This window comes from Prunus dulcis, chromosome 5, assembly GCF_902201215.1.
Source record: "Prunus dulcis chromosome 5, ALMONDv2, whole genome shotgun sequence".
Taxonomy (NCBI): domain Eukaryota; kingdom Viridiplantae; phylum Streptophyta; class Magnoliopsida; order Rosales; family Rosaceae; genus Prunus; species Prunus dulcis.
The window spans coordinates 10,616,945-10,638,208 of record NC_047654.1 but is presented as its reverse complement, the minus strand read 5'-3'; the positions used below and the strand labels follow the sequence as shown (position 1 = coordinate 10,638,208).

Here is a 21,264-nt window from a genome sequence, read left to right as displayed (position 1 = left end):
GAGAATTTTCCATTTGAACCATTCTTCTAGCCTATGAATGAAGAAGGCTACTGTAGATAATGTATTTCCTTGTATTTAACATGTTACACAAAGTCCCTATTTATACTAGTACATGATATCTACTTAAGGTAGGAAATAATAGAGACATGAATACAATCTGATTTATAGCAGGAAAGGCTAATTGCTAGGAGGAGATTGTGAAGTTGACTTCCGTGTAGGCTAGGAAAGGAAAGCTGCGTTAAAACCCCCATGCAAATTGGGCGTCACAAGATGCACAAGTTTGGAAGGCATATGCTGATGATGTGGTTTGTGAAGGGCTTTGGTGAACAGGTCCGCAGGTTAGTCGACAGAAGGAACAAAGCAAACTTGATGACTTCCAAGAGCCACATTTTCAAGGACAAAGTGATAGTCCAACTCAATGTGATGTGTGCAGGCATGGAAAACTGGATTGGCAGCCATGTACGTGGTGCTGAGATTGTCACAAAAGAGTTGGATCGGGAACTGAAGACGCACACCCAATTCATGAAGAACGGAGCATAGCCAAGTGGTTTTGGCACAAGCATGAGAGAGTGCACGATATTCTCACTTTGTACTATAGCGCGAGATTGTAGGCTGTTTCTTGGAACACCATGAGATGAGATTAGTTCCAAGGGTAATCACATATCCAGTGGTGGACCGACGAGAATCGGGGCACCCAGCCCAATCCGCATCAGAGTAGGCAGAGAGGCGAGTAGAGGCAGTTTGAGGAGTGAAGGTGAGGCCTAGATCAATAGTGCCCTTGATGTACCTAAGTATCCGTTTGGCGGCAACAAGGTGAGAGGTGCGAGGAGCACTCATGAACTGAGCAACAGTGTTGACGACAAAAGATATGTCAGGGCGAGTAAGAGTGAGATATTGTAAACTGCCAACAAGCAGGCGATACTCGGTTGGGTTGGAGATAAGAGCACCATCAGAGACAAAGAGGAGAACCTTGGCAGCCAATGGAGTAGATACGGGTTTGGAGTTGAGAAGATTGGCTTTCTTTAAAAGATCATGTGCATATTTGAGTTGATTGATGTGGAGAGTGCCATCCTTATGAAGAACCTGTAAACCCAAGAAATAGCTGAGTGGACCAAGATCTTTGATGTTAAAGTGGCCACCTAAAAAGGAGATGAATTGTTGGAGGTGAGTGGAATCACTGCCAGTTACCACGATGTCGTCGGCATATAGAAGGAGAAATATGGTATGGGACGCCTGTTGGAAAATGAATAATGAAGTGTTAGCTTGGCTCCGTGTAAAGCCCATAGAGAGAAGGAAAGTGCTGATGCGATGGAACCAAGCACGAGGTGCTTGTTTGAGGCCATAGAGTGCTTTGTGGAGCTTGCAAACATAAGAAGGATGAGTGGGATCAATAAAACCAAGGATTGAGTCATATAGACATCTTCTTGAAGAAACCCATGAAGAAAGGCATTTTTGATGTCAAGTTGACGAATGGAGCAACCACGAGAAACTGCAAGACTGAGAACAGTGCGAATGATGGCAGGCTTGACAACAGGACTGAAGGTTTCAGCATAGTCTATGCCCGGACATTGATGAAAACCCTTGGCAACTAGACAAGCTTTATAGCATTCAATGGAGCTGTCAGAGTGACGCTTAATTCGAAAAACCAACTTGCAGCCAACCAAGTTTTGAGACGGAGAAGAAGGAACCAAAGACCATGTATGATTTTTGAGAAGTGCATTGATCTATTCAATCATGGCATCACGCCATTCAGGATGCTTGGTGGCCTGTGAAAAACAAGTAGGTTCAGTATGCTCAACAATAGTTAATAAGGCACGGTGAATGAGATATTTGACAGTGCAGTTAGTATGAAGCTTGGGCTTCTGAATGCCATCCTGAAGGCGGGTGCGCATGCGTAGAACAGGGGCAGGAGATTGCAGAGCTGCTGTAACTAGGGGGTTCCGAGTTGCTGGAACTAGGGAGGTCGAAGCTGCTGGAACAGGGGGGTTCGGAGTTGCTGGAACCGGGGCAGGCGCAAGCAGAGAGAGCTGTATGCGAGGACGTCGGGAATAAGTTTGGAGCAAGGGCTGGGATAAAGCAGAAGAAGTGTCGTTGAGTGGACTCGAGGGTGCGACATAGTCATGGCTTGAGACTGCAACAGCTGGAAAGGTGCACACTAGGGAGGTGCAGTGAGGTTGCGAGTCTGAGTCTGAGTCTGCGGCATGAGTAATCGATGTCGGCATAGGTGCGGAGGAGGGCAGAATTGGGTGGAATTCAATATCCACATACTTTGAAGATGATGATACCTGCAAATGCTCAAATGAAAAGTGCATTTCGTTAAATAAAACATGACGGGATATGTAAACACGACCCGTGGAAGGATGTAAACAACGGTAACCTTTGTGGTGAGAACTGTATTCAAGGAAAACACATTCAAGGGTTCAGTTGGTGAGTTTATTTTCAATACATGATCCAAGGTAAGGGAAACAAGAACACCCAAACACTCGAAGATAAGAATAGGAAGGAGGATGTTGGAAGAGATGATTGTATGGAGTGTCCCATTGAAGATTAGGAGTAGGTAGGAGGTTTATGAGATGGACAGCAGTGAGGGCAGCTTCGATCCATAGATTGTGGGGAGTGTGAGAGGTGGTAAGGAGTGTACGGATCATGGTGGCAATGTGTCTGTGTTTACGTTCAGCTAGGCCATTTTGTTGGGGAGCGTGGGGACATGAGAAACGTTGGTGGATGCCTAGTTGACTGCAAAGATTAGAGAAAACATTATTAACATATTCAATGCCATGTCACTTTGAAGGATTTGTATAGTGGTGTGAAATTGATTTTTAACCATGGAAAGAAATGTTTGAAAGTGAGAAAAGACCTCATTTTTACGGTGCATAGGATAGATCCAGGAGTAATGAGAAAAGTCATCTGTAAACAAGACATAATAACGATAACTAGTGACAGAAATTTCCGGGGACATCCATACATTAGAGTGAATTAAATAAAAGGGAGATGGGGCAAATGTTTTATTACTAAGAAATGGCAGTTTGGTGGATTTGCTAAGTGCACAATCCTTACAGAAAGCATGAGAAACTTTAAAGCCTAGAGATGGCGCTAAATGAGAGAGCACTGCAGGAGAGTGCATGGTGGTAAGGGCACGAGGGACTGTGGATGAGTGAGATGAGAGGGAAAGTGAGTAAAGACCATCTTTAGAAGGTCCCTGAAAGAGTAAGGAACCAGTACGTAAGTCATAGATTTGATAAAATTCAGGAGTAAAGACAAAGAAAACTAAATTATCACGAGTAAAACGGGCAACAGAAAGAAGATTAGTATGAAGAGATGGAAGACAAAAGACATTTTGAAGAGAAAATTTATGAGAACCTAAAGGAAGAGGAAGAGAGCCAGCATGAGAGATAAAGAGGGAATCTCCATTACCAAGAAATACAGAATTATTACCTTGATATGGCTGTTCAATTTGGAGATTAAAAAGACTACCAGTCATGTGATGAGTGGCACCTGTGTCAGGGTACCAAGTAGAGTCAGGTGGCTGCACGAATTGAGCCCCAACAAAGGAAGGAAAGGATTCTAGGCCATTGTAACGATGGGGACATGCTGCAGTAGTATGTTGATTGGTATTGCAGGTGGTGCACCAAGCGGGTCCCAAGACACCAGGAGCTGAGTTGGGTTGGGTAGAGTGTTTGCTAAAAGCGGCAGATTGGGCCTAAGGAGGCTAAAAAGAAGGCCATTTGCTTTGAGATCCAGAACTTGGAGCAAAAGAAAGCCACAGTTGATTAGGCCATTGGGGCTGCTGGAAGCCATTCCACGGGATGCTCCAGGAAGATGAGAAGTTGCGCTAGCCACCACGGTCACCACCGCGCCAGCCACTGCGCCTGTCGCTAGAAGGGCCACCATCACAGTGAGAAGGGAAGGAAGTATGACCGGTGGTGTGAGGAAAGGATTTGGTGGCCATTAGTACTGTGTTTTGATCAGGAGAGATTCGAGGAGCCTGTGCGTCAAAAGCTAACAAACGAGCACAAAGATCAGCAAAGTCAGGAAGTGGAGGAAAATTGAGAATTGTTGTGACGAGCATTTTGTAATCAGGTCCTAAACCTCGAAGCACAGCAGTGACAAGTTCTTTTGGGGAGACAGGTTCATTGATGGCAGCTAGTGAATCGGCAAGGGACTTAGCATGACGAAGGTAAGCATCAATGGGTTGAGAGCTTTTTTGCAAATCCATGAGTTGAAAACGAAGAGCAGATTCATTGGCCATACTGGATTGAGAGAAGTGGGGTTGGAGACACTCCTAGAGATCCCGGGCAGATGTGTAATCAACAGTGAGAGTGAGAGAATGGACTGAGAGAGTGTACTGGTGATGTAGCTAACAATGAGTTGGTCTTGTTGGTACCACTGAGCATGGGCGGGATTGGTTTGGGTAAGAGTGGCGGTGGTGGTGGTGGTTGTGGGTGTTTTAGTGGTAGAGGTGGAGGTGTGGGCAGAAGGTTGTTTATGAGTGCCATCGATAAATTTCCAGAGGTCATGACCAACTAAAAAGGGTTTGAGTTGGCAGAGCCAAAGAAGATAGTTGGAGTCAGTAAGCTTGATAAAATGAGAAAAGTTGGGGCTTGAGAGGGAGATGGTAGATTCAGACGAAGCCATGAGGTGGACCTAAAGGAGAAGAGGATCGAAGAAGGGAGAGGGAGAAACCCTAGGTTAGGCTGATACCATGTAGATAATATATTTCTTTGTATTTAACATATACACAAAGTCCCTATTTATACTAGTACATGATATCTACTTAAGGTAGGAAATAATATAGACATGAATACAATCCAATTTACAGCAGGAAAGGCTAATTGCTAGGAGGAGATTGTGAAGTTGACTTCCGTGTAGGCTAGGAAAGGAAAGCTGCGTTAACAGCTACTCTTGCATTATTCTTTCATGTAATAAATTAATGTGATAACATTCTTTTAACCAATAGAGTGAGGAGCCAATATCATCTGCGCATTGGGTATTAAGGGCTAATTAGGATTGGTTATGCATTAAGTTTCAGTATCTTTGGGATATGCTCAAGAAAACTTGTAAGAGTCAAGGAGGGAAAATTAAGACATGCAGATTAGAGTATTGCAATGACCTCTCCAGATTCCCTCAGCTCTGAGTCAACTCTCTGGGTTTAGAATAATGTTAGAAATGCCAATGATTGGTCTACACTTTGCCCAAAAGCAATCTCTGGCATTTTCAATCTGCCACATAACTTTCAATTGGATTTTTGCTTTGGTCTGTTTTTATTTTAGAATTTCTAATCTAGTGCTTGGTTTGTTGTATATATGAAGTGAAGCACTTTGAGTGAACACCCTTCATTAAGAATCAAACTCAATCAAGATAACATGCAATTGCATAAACAAAAGTGGTTTTGCATGCCACTGTTTTTTAATTGATCATAACTTTACCCATTCCTGATCCTGCTATATAATCATAATTCATAATCATAATTTAGTATTGAATGGTTGAGTCAAATGTGAATGGATTGCTACAAGAAAAAGTCTAATGTGGTTTGCAGGTCTACTTATTATATTAATTAGTAATTTGGTCTTCAATTCCAAATGTCAACTCTGGATTGCTACAAGAAAAAGTCAAAATGTGAATGGAATTCTAGACTGGCAATGTTGTAAATTGGTAAATGTTGTTGCTGCCTTGCCTTATGTTTCTTTTGTTGGCAGATGATTGTAAGATGCAAAAACAGTGCTAGATGAGTTGTTTGTTGAGACTTTGAAAGGCTGAGAGTTACCAACTTTACAAGGTGACCTCAGATTCTTTTCCCTGATGCAGAGGCCATTCCATATTTTCCATTAATTGCACCAGATTATAAATCCTAGGTTCCTTGGGATTTGATTTTTTTTCTTTTTCTTTTTCCTCAAAAATAAACTTCACTAGATAAATTTCAACTATACAATCAAAGACATCAACATCATATCTAAAGTATTAATCTTAAAAGAACAACAAATTAACATGTTAAAAATAAAATTAGAGCAGACAAAAATCGCACTAAACATCACCACAATTAACCGTATCTTGTTTATTATTTCTTCTTTTTCTTTCTATTTTGTTGTTTATGTCACCATTACAGATCTTTACAGCCTGTGGGGACATAAACAATCAAACAAACATTTTAAAATCGATTTGAAAACTCAAATTTAGAAAAACTTGTGGCGGCACAGATGCTTTATTTCTACAATTGGCAAGTACATGCACGCAAGCCATGTTCATGTTTGTAATACGCGTATACTATCACTCCCTATATTTTATCCTTTTCATTGATTTATTTCTGTTTATTACATATAATGACAATTATTTATTTCTGTTTATAATATCTAATGGTAATTATTGTATTTATATTACATAATATCTCAAGATTTTGATATTATATAAATTTAAATATTTAAATAGACGTGAATTAAGTAGGTTAGTCAATGTAATCACCCTCACCAGTTGTCCACGATTGAGAGACAGGCAGCTACATAGAGAACATCTATAAGAATGAAATTAATTAAGAAAGAGACAAAACGGACACGTTACTAAGTTAGAGAGTTTCTTTTCATTGCTAGCATTCCCCTCGACTATTTAGAGAGGTTGACTCTTATTTTAGGGGCCCATCCAAAGTGCAAGTAAAAACAGCAGATTCCAGAACTGCAAGCAAACGGTAGAAGGCAGACACCAAATCTCAATCACACATTCCGAGTAGTGGGTGTAAGATGTAATGTAGTGTAAAGTCATGCAAGGTTTCTTTTTCCTCTTTTTTCTGAATCTTAAAGAAACATACATATATTGTAACAAAAAACGGTCCACCAATTAAATCATTAAAATATTGAAGAAGTGAAAAGTGACAAAAAAGTCATTGCCTTAATTGGTTTTGCTTCCTATATTTTATTTTATTTCCCCACTTGACAACTCAACTGTCTACTTGATGGCTCTCTTTAGAGTAAGCACAAACAAATGCTATGAACCATCCAAGTTCTAAATTTTTTTTTTTTTATAATAAAAATAAAAAGCAAAGAAAGAGAAAGTCACCGAAATCTTGTTAACCCCACCTGTCGTTGCCTTGCCTCTCTCTCTCTCTAGGGGTCTGTTATTATTAAAACTGGTAGCACAATCTCCAAGTGCAGGCTCTGACTGCAGTCACAATTCAGAGCCATTAATGAAAGCTCTGTTTTTCAGCAAAGGCCGGGCGGTTCATATTTGATCCATGCCAACCTGCTGACCCAATAAACAGGTAAAGCTATTATCTTTCTTATTTTGTTGAATTGGAGTATGTTTGGCTTTGGATGATTGATGATGGGTTTTGTATGAAAAATATGTTCAAGCGATAAAGATGAATTCTTTTACAGAAATCTCAAATGGGTAAATGTCAGTTTTTAAAAAGACTGTTTGCTGATTGAGTTTTGTCAACTTTTTCATATAGGTGCAGTAGAATGCCTGGTTATGTTCTATGGTTTTTGAAAGTTTTCATTTAAATCTGCCGACTTTGATTAGGATCTTAGAGTTTAATCAAATTTTACCAGTTGGGTTGGACTTGTTTACTTGATTTCAATCTGAGTTTGACTGGATTTAGGACTCTTAATTAACCAAGCAATAAACCGTGGTTAATTTGGTAGTTGGTTTGTTAAAAAGGGAGTGATACTATTTGATATACCTTTGCGATAGTGACCTAAAAGAAAAAGAAAACAATTTTGTAGTTTTTTAATCTCAGCCATTAGGTCTAAAGCGATCTTTAGCAAATGAGATTAAGTTAATTTGAGGTTGTTTAGGTGCTGTGCTTGTTCTCATGCTACGCGAGATGGAGTTTGGAGGAGATAATTCACTTATTTTTTGGCGCATAGCACGGTGCCCAATTAACTACTTGCCAGTGCTCTCTGTTGCACATATTTATTTGTATGTATATATATAATGTGTATGTGTGGTCCTGTTCTATATAATTTGGTCATTTTGGAATTAGAAATCTGATCTGGTTTCTGTTGGCAGATACTCAAAAGTCAAATTTTCTGTTTTGCTTCGGGAACTGTGTTTGGTAGAGATGGCTTCCAATGCCACAGCAGAACATGCATGTCCACCTCCAATGAAGGCTACATCGAACGGTATATTTCAGGGTGACGATCCTCTTCATTTTGCACTCCCTCTTGCTATTTTGCAGATATGTGTTGTTGTTATCGTCACTCGCGGCCTTGCCTACGTTCTGAGGCCATTAAGACAGCCACGAGTCATTGCTGAGATTGTTGTAAGTTATTTCTTTTTTCTCTTTGATATTAAATTTGATCAAAGTGCAGTTGGTTTTGTCCATGATGGTATTGCTATATGTACACTCAGTGTTAATTCTTGGGAGTAGTTCTAAGGAGGAGCTGTAGCCCTTCAGTGTTGAATTTATTGCCTTTTGAGGTTTGATGGCTTCTAACTTTCTTTGCTTTGAAAGTTCGGGGGTGTTGGATTGTAATTCATCTGAAAAAAGAAACTGTAAATCAGCAGTGCCTTCTGATAATTCAAAAATGTTTCTGATAAAAATTATATAATATAATATTTTGAATTTGAATGATTTCTAGGCTCAGTAAACCTGTATTTTTCTTTGCTTTTTTCTCTGAGCTGCCTGAAAATGTGTGACGTTTAGGTATTGATATTGGAAGCAGGCATGTTTCCTTAGGAAACCTTTTGGATGTTTGTTTTTCAGTCCCCTGCTGTATTGAAATTCACTTGGCAGACAGGAGAATGTTGTTTAATGGTTCCACAGAATTGATTTTTCAGAATTTAACTGAACCTAAAAACAGAATACCATGCTGATTGTGAATTGTGATTTCTGGTTTGGCAGGGAGGAATACTGCTTGGGCCATCAGCTCTGGGACGGAACAAAAGTTATCTCCAGGCAATATTTCCACCGAAGAGTATCACAGTTTTGGACACCTTAGCAAACCTTGGTCTCCTATTCTTTCTATTCCTTGCAGGACTAGAGATAGATCCTAAATCCATCCGCCAGACTGGGAAAAAAGCCCTTGCTATTGCCGTTGTAGGAATAAGCCTCCCATTTGCATTAGGAATCGGTTCATCATTTGTCCTCCGAGAAACCATAGCCAAAGGGGTAGATGCTACCGCATTTCTTGTATTCATGGGTGTGGCCCTTTCAATCACTGCTTTCCCTGTCTTAGCTCGTATTCTGGCTGAGCTGAAACTATTGACCACTGACATTGGAAGAATGGCTATGTCGGCTGCAGCAGTTAATGATGTGGCCGCCTGGATTCTACTCGCTCTTGCTGTTGCCCTATCTGGGAGTAACCAATCTCCTCTTGTTTCATTATGGGTATTCTTGTCTGGGTGTGTGTTTGTTATTTGTGCAATTCTCATTGTTCCCCCAATATTTAAATGGATGGCTCAACGATGTCACGAAGGTGAACCTGTTGACGAGATCTACGTATGTGCTACACTAACTGCTGTTCTGGCTGCTGGGTTAATTACTGATACAATTGGAATTCATGCCATGTTTGGTGCTTTTGTGGTTGGAGTTCTTGTTCCAAAGGAGGGGCCATTTGCAGGTGCTCTCGTGGAAAAAGTAGAAGATCTTGTATCTGGTCTCTTTCTACCATTGTACTTTGTGTCAAGCGGACTGAAGACTAATGTGGCCACAATTCAGGGGCTTCAGTCATGGGGTCTTTTGGTTTTGGTCATATTTACTGCCTGCTTTGGGAAGATTTTTGGGACTATTATGGTGTCTCTTTTCTGCAAACTGCCTGTCCGCGAGGCTTTAGCTTTGGGGTTCCTAATGAACAGTAAAGGATTGGTGGAACTCATTGTCCTCAACATTGGTAAAGATAGAAAGGTAAATAAGTAATTCTGATGTTACTGATATAATCTGTCTTAATTTTTCAACCAGGGCTGACTTATTATATCAAATAATTGTTTACATTTTGCAGGTCTTGAATGACCAGACTTTTGCAATTATGGTTCTAATGGCTCTCTTTACTACTTTTATGACTACGCCCCTTGTCATTGCCGTGTATAAGCCAGCGAAAAAGGCTGGAATGGCTGTTTACAAGCATAAGACAATTGAAAGGAAAAATATGAACACCCAACTAAGGATCTTGGCCTGTTTTCATAGTGCGAGAAACATTCCATCAATTATAAATCTGCTTGAGGTTTCACGAGGTACAAAGAAGCGTGAAGGCCTTTGTGTCTATGCAATGCATCTGAAGGAGCTCTCTGAGAGGTCATCAGCTATATTAATGGTACACAAGGCGAGAAGAAATGGATTACCCTTCTGGAATAAGAGCCAGCAACCAAATTCAGACAACGTTGTTGTGGCATTTGAGGCATACCAACAACTGAGCCGAGTGTCCATCAGGCCAATGACTGAAATCTCTTCAATATCTGATATGCACGAGGACATTTGTGCCACTGCTGAGAGCAAAAGAGCTGCAGTCGTAATTCTTCCATTCCATAAGCACCAGAGACTTGATGGTACATTAGAGACTACACGAAATGACTTTCGCTTGGTTAACCAGAGGGTTCTTCAGCATGCACCTTGCTCAGTGGGAATTCTGGTTGATCGTGGGCTTGGTGGAGCAACTCATGTAGCTGCAAGTAATGTTTCTTATAACATCACAGTTCTCTTCTTTGGGGGTCGTGATGACAGTGAAGCCCTTGCTTATGGTGCTCGTATGGCTGAGCACCCTGGTGTAAGTTTAATGGTCATTCGGTTCTTAGTGGAACCTGAGGTGGTGGGGGAGATTTCAAGAATTAATATTGATGAAAATGGTAGCACCAAAGTGGGGTCAGTGGATGAGGAAGTCCTTGCTGAGTTTAAGCAGAAAATTTCCAAAGATAACTCAATAACGTACGAAGAGAAGACAGTCAGAAACAATGCACAAACCATCGCTGTGATTCGTGAGGTAGGCCGCTGCAATCTGTTTCTTGTGGGGCGAACACCTGGTGGTGAAGTAGCCTTAGCTTTAAATAGGAGGAGTGAGTGCCCAGAACTCGGTCCTCTTGGGAGCTTGTTAATCTCGCCAGATTTCTCTATATCGGCATCAGTCTTGGTAGTGCAGCAGTACAATGGCCAGGTATCATTGAACTTGGCCTCTGAAATCGAGGAAGACTCACCTGAAAGAGACACAGAATCGATATAATTGGATTTCCAATGTCTTGAATATGTCTTGGATTGGTTTACAATGTAACTTAGATGTTCTTCTAAGCATGCACAGTTTAGGCTCCCATCACATAATCATGCTGCAAATGCAATTAGTCATATAGTCATCGTTATAGTTCCATTCTCCGCAGCAGTTGTTGGTAAACAATCTCTTTTTATTATATCAGTTTAATTTGAAGGCGTTTTGCGTTTTAGATAGTAATTAAAAGTCCAGTATTTCCAGTCAGTGTATTCTATACATAGCAAGTCTTTTTCCCAAATAGAAAGCAAGTACAGCAACGTGGGACAGATAGCAAACTCACAAGTAGATCTGCAAGCAAAGGCTCATCCTTTTAAAATTAAAAATATTCCAATAATTTCTGTATTATTTTTCACAACCACTTGGAAATTTTATCTCCATATGCATATTGTAAGATTACTTTCTGTTTTTTTTGGTCAATATTGTAAATTCACTTCAGACAAATCAGTAAGACAACTCATGTTGAACTGATCAAAAAGAGCATCATATTCCCACATTTTAAGACGATGACATGGTTGTTATTAGGCAAGAGAAAACGTCTAACAATGAGAAAGGCATGTGCTCTTACATATAATCTCCTTACATATAAAAGGACTTGAGACCAAAAGAAAGCAAAAAAAACAACAACAAAAAACCATAAAGTAAGTCTACTTGTGTGGAATTGATTATCTTTTTGGCTTCCCAGGGCCGATATAAAGGCATGAATTGGGAGACACAAAGCTCACATCCTCTAGAATTTGGCATAGTCCAATTTCCTTTTTCTTGTTTTTCATAACCAATTTCAATGGGAGCAAGAAATTCCATTGTTCTGTTTTTCTTCATGTTGTTTGCTTTATCTTCAGCCTCCCCAAGACACAAAAACAAGTACAAGCCATGCTATACTTCCATGAGACTGTTTACAATGGCACAAATGCTGCTGATGCCACATCTGCCATTGTTGCAGCACCTCAAGGAACCAATTTAACCATCTTGGCACCCCAAAACTATTTTGGGAACATTGTAATATTCAATGACCCTATAACCCTCGACAACAACATTCACTCTAAGCCTGTTGGCAGGGCACAAGGGTTCTACTTGTCTGACACAAAGGATACAATCACTGCTTGGTTTGGGTTCTCATTTATTCTCAATAGCACTGACTACCAAGGCAGCATAAATTTCATTGGCCCTAATCCGGTTTTCGAGAAAACTAGGGACATATCTGTTGTGGGGGGCTCCGGAGACTTCTTCATGCACCGGGGCGTTGCAACCCTAAGGACGGATGCGTTTGAAGGGAAATACTTCTTCAGGCTCCGGCTGGATATCAAATTCTATGAATGTTGGTAAATTTATGCATGTTAAGAACCAAGAATGCGTCTTCAAATATGTTATGTTTTTCTTGCTTAGTAACTAGTATGAATGTTGTGTTATTGATTTGAGAAAAATAAAAAGTTATTCTTCGTTCTTCATATATACTGCACTAGGGGTCATTATTTGGCATGGGCTCATGGGCTCATGGGAGTCCGCTCGACCCAATGAAAAAAAGTCTGGCTCAACCCATTGTTTAGTGGGCTAGGCTTGGACTAAGGTGTCTAAAGCTCAGTCCTTCCCGTTTTAGCTCAGGAAAGCCCAACCATGCCAGCCCACAAAAGCCTGGTCCATGGAGAACTGAAGTTACTAAAATCTTATGAGACCACCCAAATAGGAGAGATTGGCAGAATTTCGAACAGGGGATGTACTTAAAACGGCTAGCTTGTTCTGATCACACTTGATGTTTTCAAGCATTTGTCTCCCTCCAACTTTCTATATCTATTAAAAAGTGAAACAATATTGTCACCAAATTTAACCATCTAGTTTCATAAATTTATTGGAGTTTGTCTCAAAAGACATCGATACAATTAAAGGAGACCTATCACTTAATTTGCCACTTTATGAACACCACCGCCCCCCTCCCCCTCCTCGACATGGGACAATCCTATTTGATCCGTAATTCCTAACATGGAATGTGTTATTATTTATTTCCCATACAAAAATCTAAGTAAAATTTCATTCATTTTATCAAAGAAGGGAAAACTTGAGATGTTATCTATGGGATGGCGCCGTCTAAAACTTAGTACTATGGTTTTTTCCCCCTGAACTTTGCACTGGACTACAGTCCACCCTACCCTTACCCTAGTTTTTTTCCTTGAATTACAATTTACATCCAAGTTCTTCTCCTTAGCGATAAGGGTCTTCAGCATGCACCACGCTGATTCTGGACTTGTATTCGTTCAGAATGTATCTGAATGTTCTAAGCATGCAAAGTGGTCCACATTTGATCAATGGGCTGCAGGAATGTTACCAAGGCCTCATAATGCTGCTGATTATATTGTGACCCAAATACAAAATCGTTGTTCAAAATACTAAAAGGGTAACCTTCAAAAGTGAGGTTTTCAATCCTTTCATGCATGATGCATCCGACAAGTGAAATCTCTATCATGTTGTTGAATGCCCATGGTATGCTGTGCGGGAATTAGCGTTCTCGTTTGAAGTATGTAGATGTTTGTTACTTGAGAAAATACTAAAATTCAAAAAGGATGGAACTTGTAATTTGAACGGTGAAGAGTAATTAGTCATCTGTCCAAAATTTAAGTTCAAATTCGATGGGAAAAAATTACTTTTAAGAGTTAAAAAGAAATTTCGAGCTCGTAACAGGTAAAAACGAGAAGGTATGAGTGTAGGCACATTCTTGGTGGCTCATCGAGGAACTTTACTTATTATGATTTATTTTATCCCACTTACATCACTTGAGCTACAAAGGCTTATAGCTATTTGGATTGTTGAGAGTTGATTTCACATCAATGAGAAGTCTTGTATTAGACTTTAAAGGTTCTTGAGTCTCTCTGCGTATTGCCATTTCATTATAAGTTAGAATCACTATACTAGTTGGTCCTTTTCTCATAACTACACTTTTTAAGTGTATAAACCAAACCGAAATTTAAAATTTGACTTATTTGAACGGTTATGAGATTTTTTGTCGTTCGCTAATTTGTAAAACCGCTAGTTGCTAGTGGCTAGAGTCCAACTTTTGGCTTTTTTGTTGTGTGCTGCCGTTGTTGTTAGTTAGCATGTCACTTCGCAAAACAGGCAATGCCTATGTGAAATGGAATAACCAACTTCAGTTGAGGCCTTTTGGCATTGGCTACCCGCAGCATCTGAACTAATTAGCACCGGAATCAAATGAACTAGAAGTTAACCTTTATATTATCAAATTAAGGACAAGTTAACCTTAATTATATTATCAAATTGCACCTTAAGCCCATTCTGATTCCTGGGCGTCCCCAAAATCTTAAAAAAGATGCTTCTGCATTTGCATCATGACCAAACACATGTTTTGTCACTTGCTCTGTTTTTCTGTTGCACAAAAACAGAGTAAATTACAAACTATATGTGCTCAAATTTTTGTCCAAGAACCATTTGGCATATTCTTGAATAAAATCCTTCCACAATGAAGACAGATCAATCAACCTCCAAACTTGGATATAAATTGAACCAACCAGGTGGTTCAATCTAAATGAAAACAACAATCAGATCAAACCTCCAATAGCAAACAAAATGACAACTTTTTCACAAAAAAGTAGCTTCATTATTTGGGCCCTCATTATTTCCCCATCTGTTTCGGCAACCAGAGCGTCAAAATTCCAAGCAGAGAAGCCATGTAAGAGGATGGTGCTGTATTACCACGACAAGCTGTTCGACGGCACGGAGAAGGACAAGGCTAATGCGACGTCTGTAACCGCGGCAAATGCAAGCAAGCTCAGCGACACTAATTTTGGCATGCTTGTTGTTTTTAATGACCCCATTACCATCGACGACAAGTTTCATTCTCCACCCGTGGCAAGAGCTCAAGGCTTCTATTTCTACGACAGGAAAGACACCTACACGGCTTGGTTTGCGTACACTTTGGTGTTCAACTCAAGTGAGCACAAGGGCACGTTGAATATTATGGGCGCCGATTTGATGACGGAAAAAACTAGGGATCTTTCGGTTGTTGGAGGGACCGGAGACTTCTTCATGGCTAGAGGAATTGCCACATTTCAGACTGATACTTTCCAGGGTTCATATTATTTTCGTCTGAAGATGGACATCAAGTTGTATGAATGTTATTAGTTCCACTAGGGTTCAAGAATGTCTTACGTGTGATAAATGTGCATGTATAAGAAAAGCTTGTGAGAGAGATTTATGCATATCCCTAGTGTAAGAAAAGCTCCTAAGGTTGACATTGCTAGTCGGAGATGTCCCCGAGTGTTATAATAAATTAATACTTCTACTTGTGTTGGAATCTCACTAATAAGAGAGAGGATTAAGGAAGTTTGTCCAATGTGCTAGATTAGTAGTAGCCTTAATTACTTGTGAAACTTCTCGTTTGCCGAGGTGTAATTGCAAGGAAATTTTTTTCTCTTAAGCTTGATTGTATCCATTTTATATAATTTTGATAGATAAATTCCAACCACCAAACATTAGCATTTGCATTAACACACTGAATTACATATAATTCAAATTCTTTTATAAATAATGCTACGAATGATCACGTTTTTATTCATCAAATTATATGAAGAGAGTATCGTTGATTTATTTTTAATTTGATGGTAGGTGAAAATATATAAGGTGGGTGGAGAAAAAAAATTACATAAATGGAAATAGCATCACTCTCATGAAGAAACAAGAAAGGGATGCAAATATCGCTACTCTTATATGAATATCGCTTCTCTTAACCAAATATTGTCAGGGTTATATTACTCAATATAAAAACTGTATGTTCTAACAGTAATTGATGCGGCAGGTGAGAACGAAGTTCATATAGAATGGCTTGCTATTATTACCTTTCTGTATATTTTTGAAACGAAGAGAATTATTATTCAAACAAAACGCACACACAACACAAGCAGCCAACAGCTACACTCTAATCTACCAAGTTTCCTTCCACAAGAAACAAATCATGAACTCAAAAACTAGTCAATCACAGTATAAATAGAAGCTAGCAACCCCAAACATGACAAGGACTTCCGAACTCCGTTCGTGCCAGCAAACGTCACTTATAAATTTCAAAAGTGCAAATTTTAAATATCTGCAATAATTTTCAACTGATTATCTAAGCGACGAATTTCTTCTTGCAGTCTAACTTGATGGCTTGATTTCCTCTTTATATTGCTATTACGATGAGCCACCTAAGGGGAGGTTCCAATATTCTATTATCTGTGTTGTCTAGCTGCTACACAATTATTTAAAAGACAGCAGCATATTCCTTCTACTAAAATAATATTAGGCCCGTTTGGTTCATGGGAAAGGAGATTTGGGGATGGAAAATCAATTGCTTTTCATGTTTGGCAAGTTCAGACATGGGAAAGTAAGGGGGAAAGTAAAACCATTCTTCCAACTTGGGTTTTGTTTTCTCTCCTCATGGGAAAGTTTAGGAAAATGAGTCAATATTAAATAAATATTTTTCATGACCATTTTGTCCCCATTAATAATTTAGAATTACAATATATCATTAAATGCATTCTTTTTTTGTTTGATTTAATATGGGTATAATTGAAAATTTATACAAACTTTGTTTTCCATTCCTACTCAAAACAAACATGGGAAAGGAAATATTAAATGTATTCAATTTATCCAAAAAAATTTCACAACTTTTTTACCATATTATTATTATTTTTTTTAACGTTAGTTATTTTTTTAAAAAGAAAATGTCTGCTTTTATAAATAAAAAAAAAAAGTAATGTCCATTTTTATTTAACACCAAGGGTTTAGATAGAAAAAAAAATGTCCTTCAAATCCGTCAACACCCCAATGGTATAGAGTTTACAGACTAACATTTTTTTTTTTCCGAAGGAAATTGCTTGATTGCATTTCTTATACTACTAAATAAACCAAAATATCCCCAAATCTGAGTAGAAACAAAACAACACATTTTAATATTAGCAATGGTTACAAAACACCAAATAGTGAAATCTTTATACAAATATTAAAGTCTTCCCAAAAAAATTTCCAGAGTCTAGTAGTAGTAGAAACAAAAGATGATTAATCTGCAAAGACTTCACTTCACTTCTTCAAAGGTATACGACTTCACTTCACCACTCATCTGTATCAACTGTTCCTATTACCACAAAATTCAATTGGTCAAACAAGCATAAGCAAAGTTCTTATAAATAAATAAAAATTCTATAAATTCAATTGGTCGACTCCCATGGACACCTAACAATATAGGCTTGAGATAAAATATATAGAAGCAAAAGAATAAAAATCACCAAAATCGAATTCAATATGAAAACATAAATATATATATATATTACAGTTTAGATTAACAAAAGAAAAGCGAAATACCCATCAACCTAAGAAAATACTTCCAAAAGATATCAATTTTCAGCACAATATATAATACATTGGAAATGAAAAAACCATACCTTTGACCAAGACTTGGAGCGAGAGAAGCTAAACAAGATGCTTTAACTTTTGTGGTTGAGCCTGAGAGTTGAAAAGGCAGGAGCATAGATAAAGCAAAGAGAATACGATTTAGCTTCAACCAAGGGCAAATGTGGAAATATAATTACTGGTTTTTCTGTAATTAATAATATTATTTTATATCTAAAGAAGAATGTTAGAGAAAATATTGCTTGCATTCTCAGAAAAAAAAAAAAAAAAAAAGCATATAACTTGATTAAACCCTGCCGGCCTAGACATTTCATTGTTTTTTTTATATAAATAATTATATTAGAGGAAAGAAATTTCATTGGGTTCGATCCTTGTGCCATGCGAGGGGAGGTGGAATCCACCAAACCATTCACCTAGACCTTTCATTTTCGATAAAGAATGAGAAACTTATCACCCAAAAAAAATAACTAAAATATGTAAGAAATTATTGGCACCACACTACACTACAGTTGAAATCAGAATTTTCTGCACAGATCGATAATTAACTCAATGAATTAATAAATTTTATTTTATTGATTAGGTATGTCAACCTAAAAAAGAATTATTATACTCCAACATTGGAAATGACGATTAATTGGACTTGGAGTTGGGAATTAAGTCGGTTGTAGGGCAGTGCATACCGACTATCCATCCTCTATTGGCCACTCGTTAGAATATTATTGCTTTTTATTTTTTATTTTTCACACAAGTAAGTAATACTAAAAAAGAGAGGAGCGATTTTGAGTACAAAGATAAATGCTTCTAACCATTTAAGATACAGTCTTTTTTACTTTATAAAAATGATTAATTTTGCTAATAACCTAGTTAAAGGGGTTATTTTTTGAAGAAAGGTAACGAAATATTTTGGATGTCTTTTTCTTTCCTTACTAATGGTCAATATTTTGTTATTTTGAATGTTAAGAGGTACGCTTGACTAACTTGAGCTTCGACTTATTAGAGCTCACCTACCATATATACGAAGAAGTATATTATATGTCACTTTTCATTTGGACCTGCACTCAAATATAAATCAACACCTACCTCCACCAATCTCCCACCAGAATAGAATGCAAAAAGGTGCACAAATTTGACAATCATGGGACCCAATCAGTATACAACTTGTCTTGTTTCCACCAAAGGCTAATAATATGCCAATTTATTAATTTGTGCAGTTTTCTTTTCTTCGTTGTGGTGAATCAAAAACATGTTAAGAGTTTAAATTCTTAACGATATGACAACATAACATGCAGATTCTACATATCACATATTAAAAATTTGATTATAGTTGACAACTATAATGCAGAGGGAGGAGGATTGAATTTGGGTATAAAAAGACGAGCACACTATCTTGGTCAACTAATTTAATTCACATCTATAGTCGATGTTAAATTTTTAGCATTTGGCAAGAAAAAATTGATTCTCTAAATTATTAGCTTTGGTAATTATGACTTGAGACTTTTACGGCGGTTTTCAATTTGGCCTCTTTGCTGAAAAGTGAATGGTTTGAGTCCTACTCTTTTAAAGCCTTTTCTTTTTGTTATTGCTATTATTATTATATTTAGCAGCCTGTCCTGGGAATTAAATTTAATCTCGTTCTTGTCGTGCTCTTCATGGTGCAACTTGAACAAAGTTAATCACAAGTGGCTAGCTTTTGCTTAGAAAAATATTTCATACGAAAGACATTATTGAGGAGTTACCAAACAGAAGAATTAATTATAGCAAAGCACAACGCACCAATATAATAAACTTTTTATTTATTTATTTTCTTTATACGCTTCATAAAAAGTTTCACAGGAAAAGGAAGGAGTTGTTCATGCATGTTGTTAGCTGAAACTTCCAGCAACTACTTGATGCTATGGTTCATGTCAGAAATGTCAATCACATAAGACGAGAGCTTCCCTTAAAAGTTCTTTGTACGGTGATGGTGTTTGATGACACGTGAAATCAGGAAAATGCTGTGTTATTGCACAATTTCTGTATGTTCACGTAATAAATTACGCATCTGAAATCTTTTAAAATGTGGACTATTATTTGAATATGAGTTCAATATATTAGCAATTTAACAACATAACATAGAAATTTATCTCATAAAAAAGAACATTATCTCATTAGGTCACCACGACTTAGTATTGTTTCTTTTTCATGATTAATATCCATAGTCATTACTTGTCAAAAGGTTCATTCTTTAGAAATCAATTTGAAGGAAAAAGTCCCTTGTCATTATTATTTCCTTGGACCCAGAAAAAAGGGATGTAGAGAAAAGTTTTCATGGGTGATGCTGCTTACTTAGGGAGTCAAACTAAGGCTGTGTTGCTATTTCTTAATCACGTTGGTTATTTTCTTGGTGAGGTACAATAGCAGTAGGTGGCAAGCTAAATCAAGAGGAAAAGTCTAATAAGAAAACCTTCGAATCCTTATCTCCATTCAGATGGTAACTCCATGTGTAGAAAAATATATATTTCTAGCTTCCAAGTCCTTATATAAAGGCATGAGTTGGGAGAGATATAGCAAACTCACAAGTAGAGCTAGAAACAAAAGCTCACCCTAGTGAACTTGGAATCTTCCAATTTTCCTTTTTCTCTCTGCCTCTTCTGCCTCTTTGCTTCTTCTTTTTTTCATCCCCCATAATGGCAGCAAGAAAAACCTCTGTTCTTCTTTTCTTCTTCATGTTCCTTGCTTTATCTTCAGCCTTCCCAAGAAATAAAAACAAGTACAAGCCATGCAAGCACTTGGTGCTATTCTTCCATGACATTATTTACAATGGTAAAAATGCTGCCAATGCTACAGCAGCAATTGTAGCAGCTCCTCAAGGAGCCAATCTAACCATCTTGGCACCCCAATTTCATTTCGGAAACATAGCGGTTTTCGACGATCCCATCACCCTTGACAACAATCTGCACTCCAAGCCTGTTGGCAGGGCTCAAGGGATGTACATTTATGATACAAAGAACACATTCACTTCTTGGCTTGGCTTCTCATTTGCTCTGAACAGCACAGACTACCAAGGCAGCATAAATTTCATTGGGGTCGATCCCATTTTGATTAAAACTAGGGACATATCTGTGGTAGGTGGCACCGGAGACTTTTTCATGCACCGGGGAATCGCAACCATCAACACCGACGCATATGAAGGTGATGTCTACTTCAGGCTCAAGGTGGATATCAAGTTTTATGAGTGTTGGTAAATTTGAGGTAGTTGCGTTAAGTATAAGGGCTTTTGGTACGTGAGAACTGAGAATGGTGTTCAAATATGTTGTGTGTCATGGAGTGCTTATAATTTTAGAGTTTGCTAAGCATGAGTTTAGTCCATCAATAAGTAATTAAACAATCACCTTTGTACTTTCAGATCCTTTTATTCTTAGCATGTAGCTCTGTTTGACAAAGAAGCTGCATTTTGATTTTGTGCATGGATTTTATTTTACTGTTAATGTAAGAGAACTGAAGTTACTAAAATCTTATATGACTAGACTTGAAGTTCAAGAACAGAGGTGGTTTAATTAGCACCTAATCGTGATCAAGGGACGATTAAAATTTAGCATTGAAGGCTGCTACACCAAAACATAAACAGAAGATTAAATTAATCAAGATCACACCTTGAAAATAGCAGATCATATATATGTACTTCAAACATTTAGCATGACGTTGAGATTTTTCAGGG

The 21,264-nt window shown here is 38.1% G+C and overlaps 4 protein-coding genes and 1 pseudogene across 4 annotated transcripts; 4 read left to right on the top strand and 1 right to left on the bottom strand.

The window, feature by feature from the left end:
• Positions 1 to 582: 582 nt before the first annotated feature.
• On the bottom strand, positions 583 to 1,698 carry LOC117629021 (uncharacterized mitochondrial protein AtMg00810-like). Its single transcript, XM_034361552.1, has 2 exons — positions 1,651 to 1,698; positions 583 to 1,233 (listed from the first exon to the last, which is right to left on the bottom strand). Exons 1-2 carry the CDS (start codon positions 1,696 to 1,698, stop codon positions 583 to 585), a joined length of 699 nt encoding a protein of 232 aa, XP_034217443.1.
• A 5,381-nt stretch (positions 1,699 to 7,079) lies between these two features.
• Positions 7,080 to 11,340, top strand: LOC117627289 (cation/H(+) antiporter 18). Its single transcript, XM_034359297.1, has 4 exons — positions 7,080 to 7,246; positions 7,996 to 8,248; positions 8,831 to 9,832; positions 9,927 to 11,340. Exons 2-4 carry the CDS (start codon positions 8,048 to 8,050, stop codon positions 11,136 to 11,138), a joined length of 2,415 nt encoding a protein of 804 aa, XP_034215188.1. The 5' UTR covers positions 7,080 to 7,246; positions 7,996 to 8,047; the 3' UTR covers positions 11,139 to 11,340.
• Positions 11,341 to 11,961: 621 nt separating this feature from the next.
• Positions 11,962 to 12,503, top strand: LOC117628688 (annotated as a pseudogene).
• A 2,247-nt stretch (positions 12,504 to 14,750) lies between these two features.
• On the top strand, positions 14,751 to 15,305 carry LOC117628626 (dirigent protein 5-like). The gene has a single exon (XM_034361117.1). It carries the CDS (start codon positions 14,751 to 14,753, stop codon positions 15,303 to 15,305), a length of 555 nt encoding a protein of 184 aa, XP_034217008.1.
• Positions 15,306 to 20,132: 4,827 nt separating this feature from the next.
• LOC117628231 (disease resistance response protein 206-like) lies at positions 20,133 to 21,013 on the top strand. The gene has a single exon (XM_034360631.1). It carries the CDS (start codon positions 20,234 to 20,236, stop codon positions 20,789 to 20,791), a length of 558 nt encoding a protein of 185 aa, XP_034216522.1. The 5' UTR covers positions 20,133 to 20,233; the 3' UTR covers positions 20,792 to 21,013.
• Positions 21,014 to 21,264: the final 251 nt, after the last annotated feature.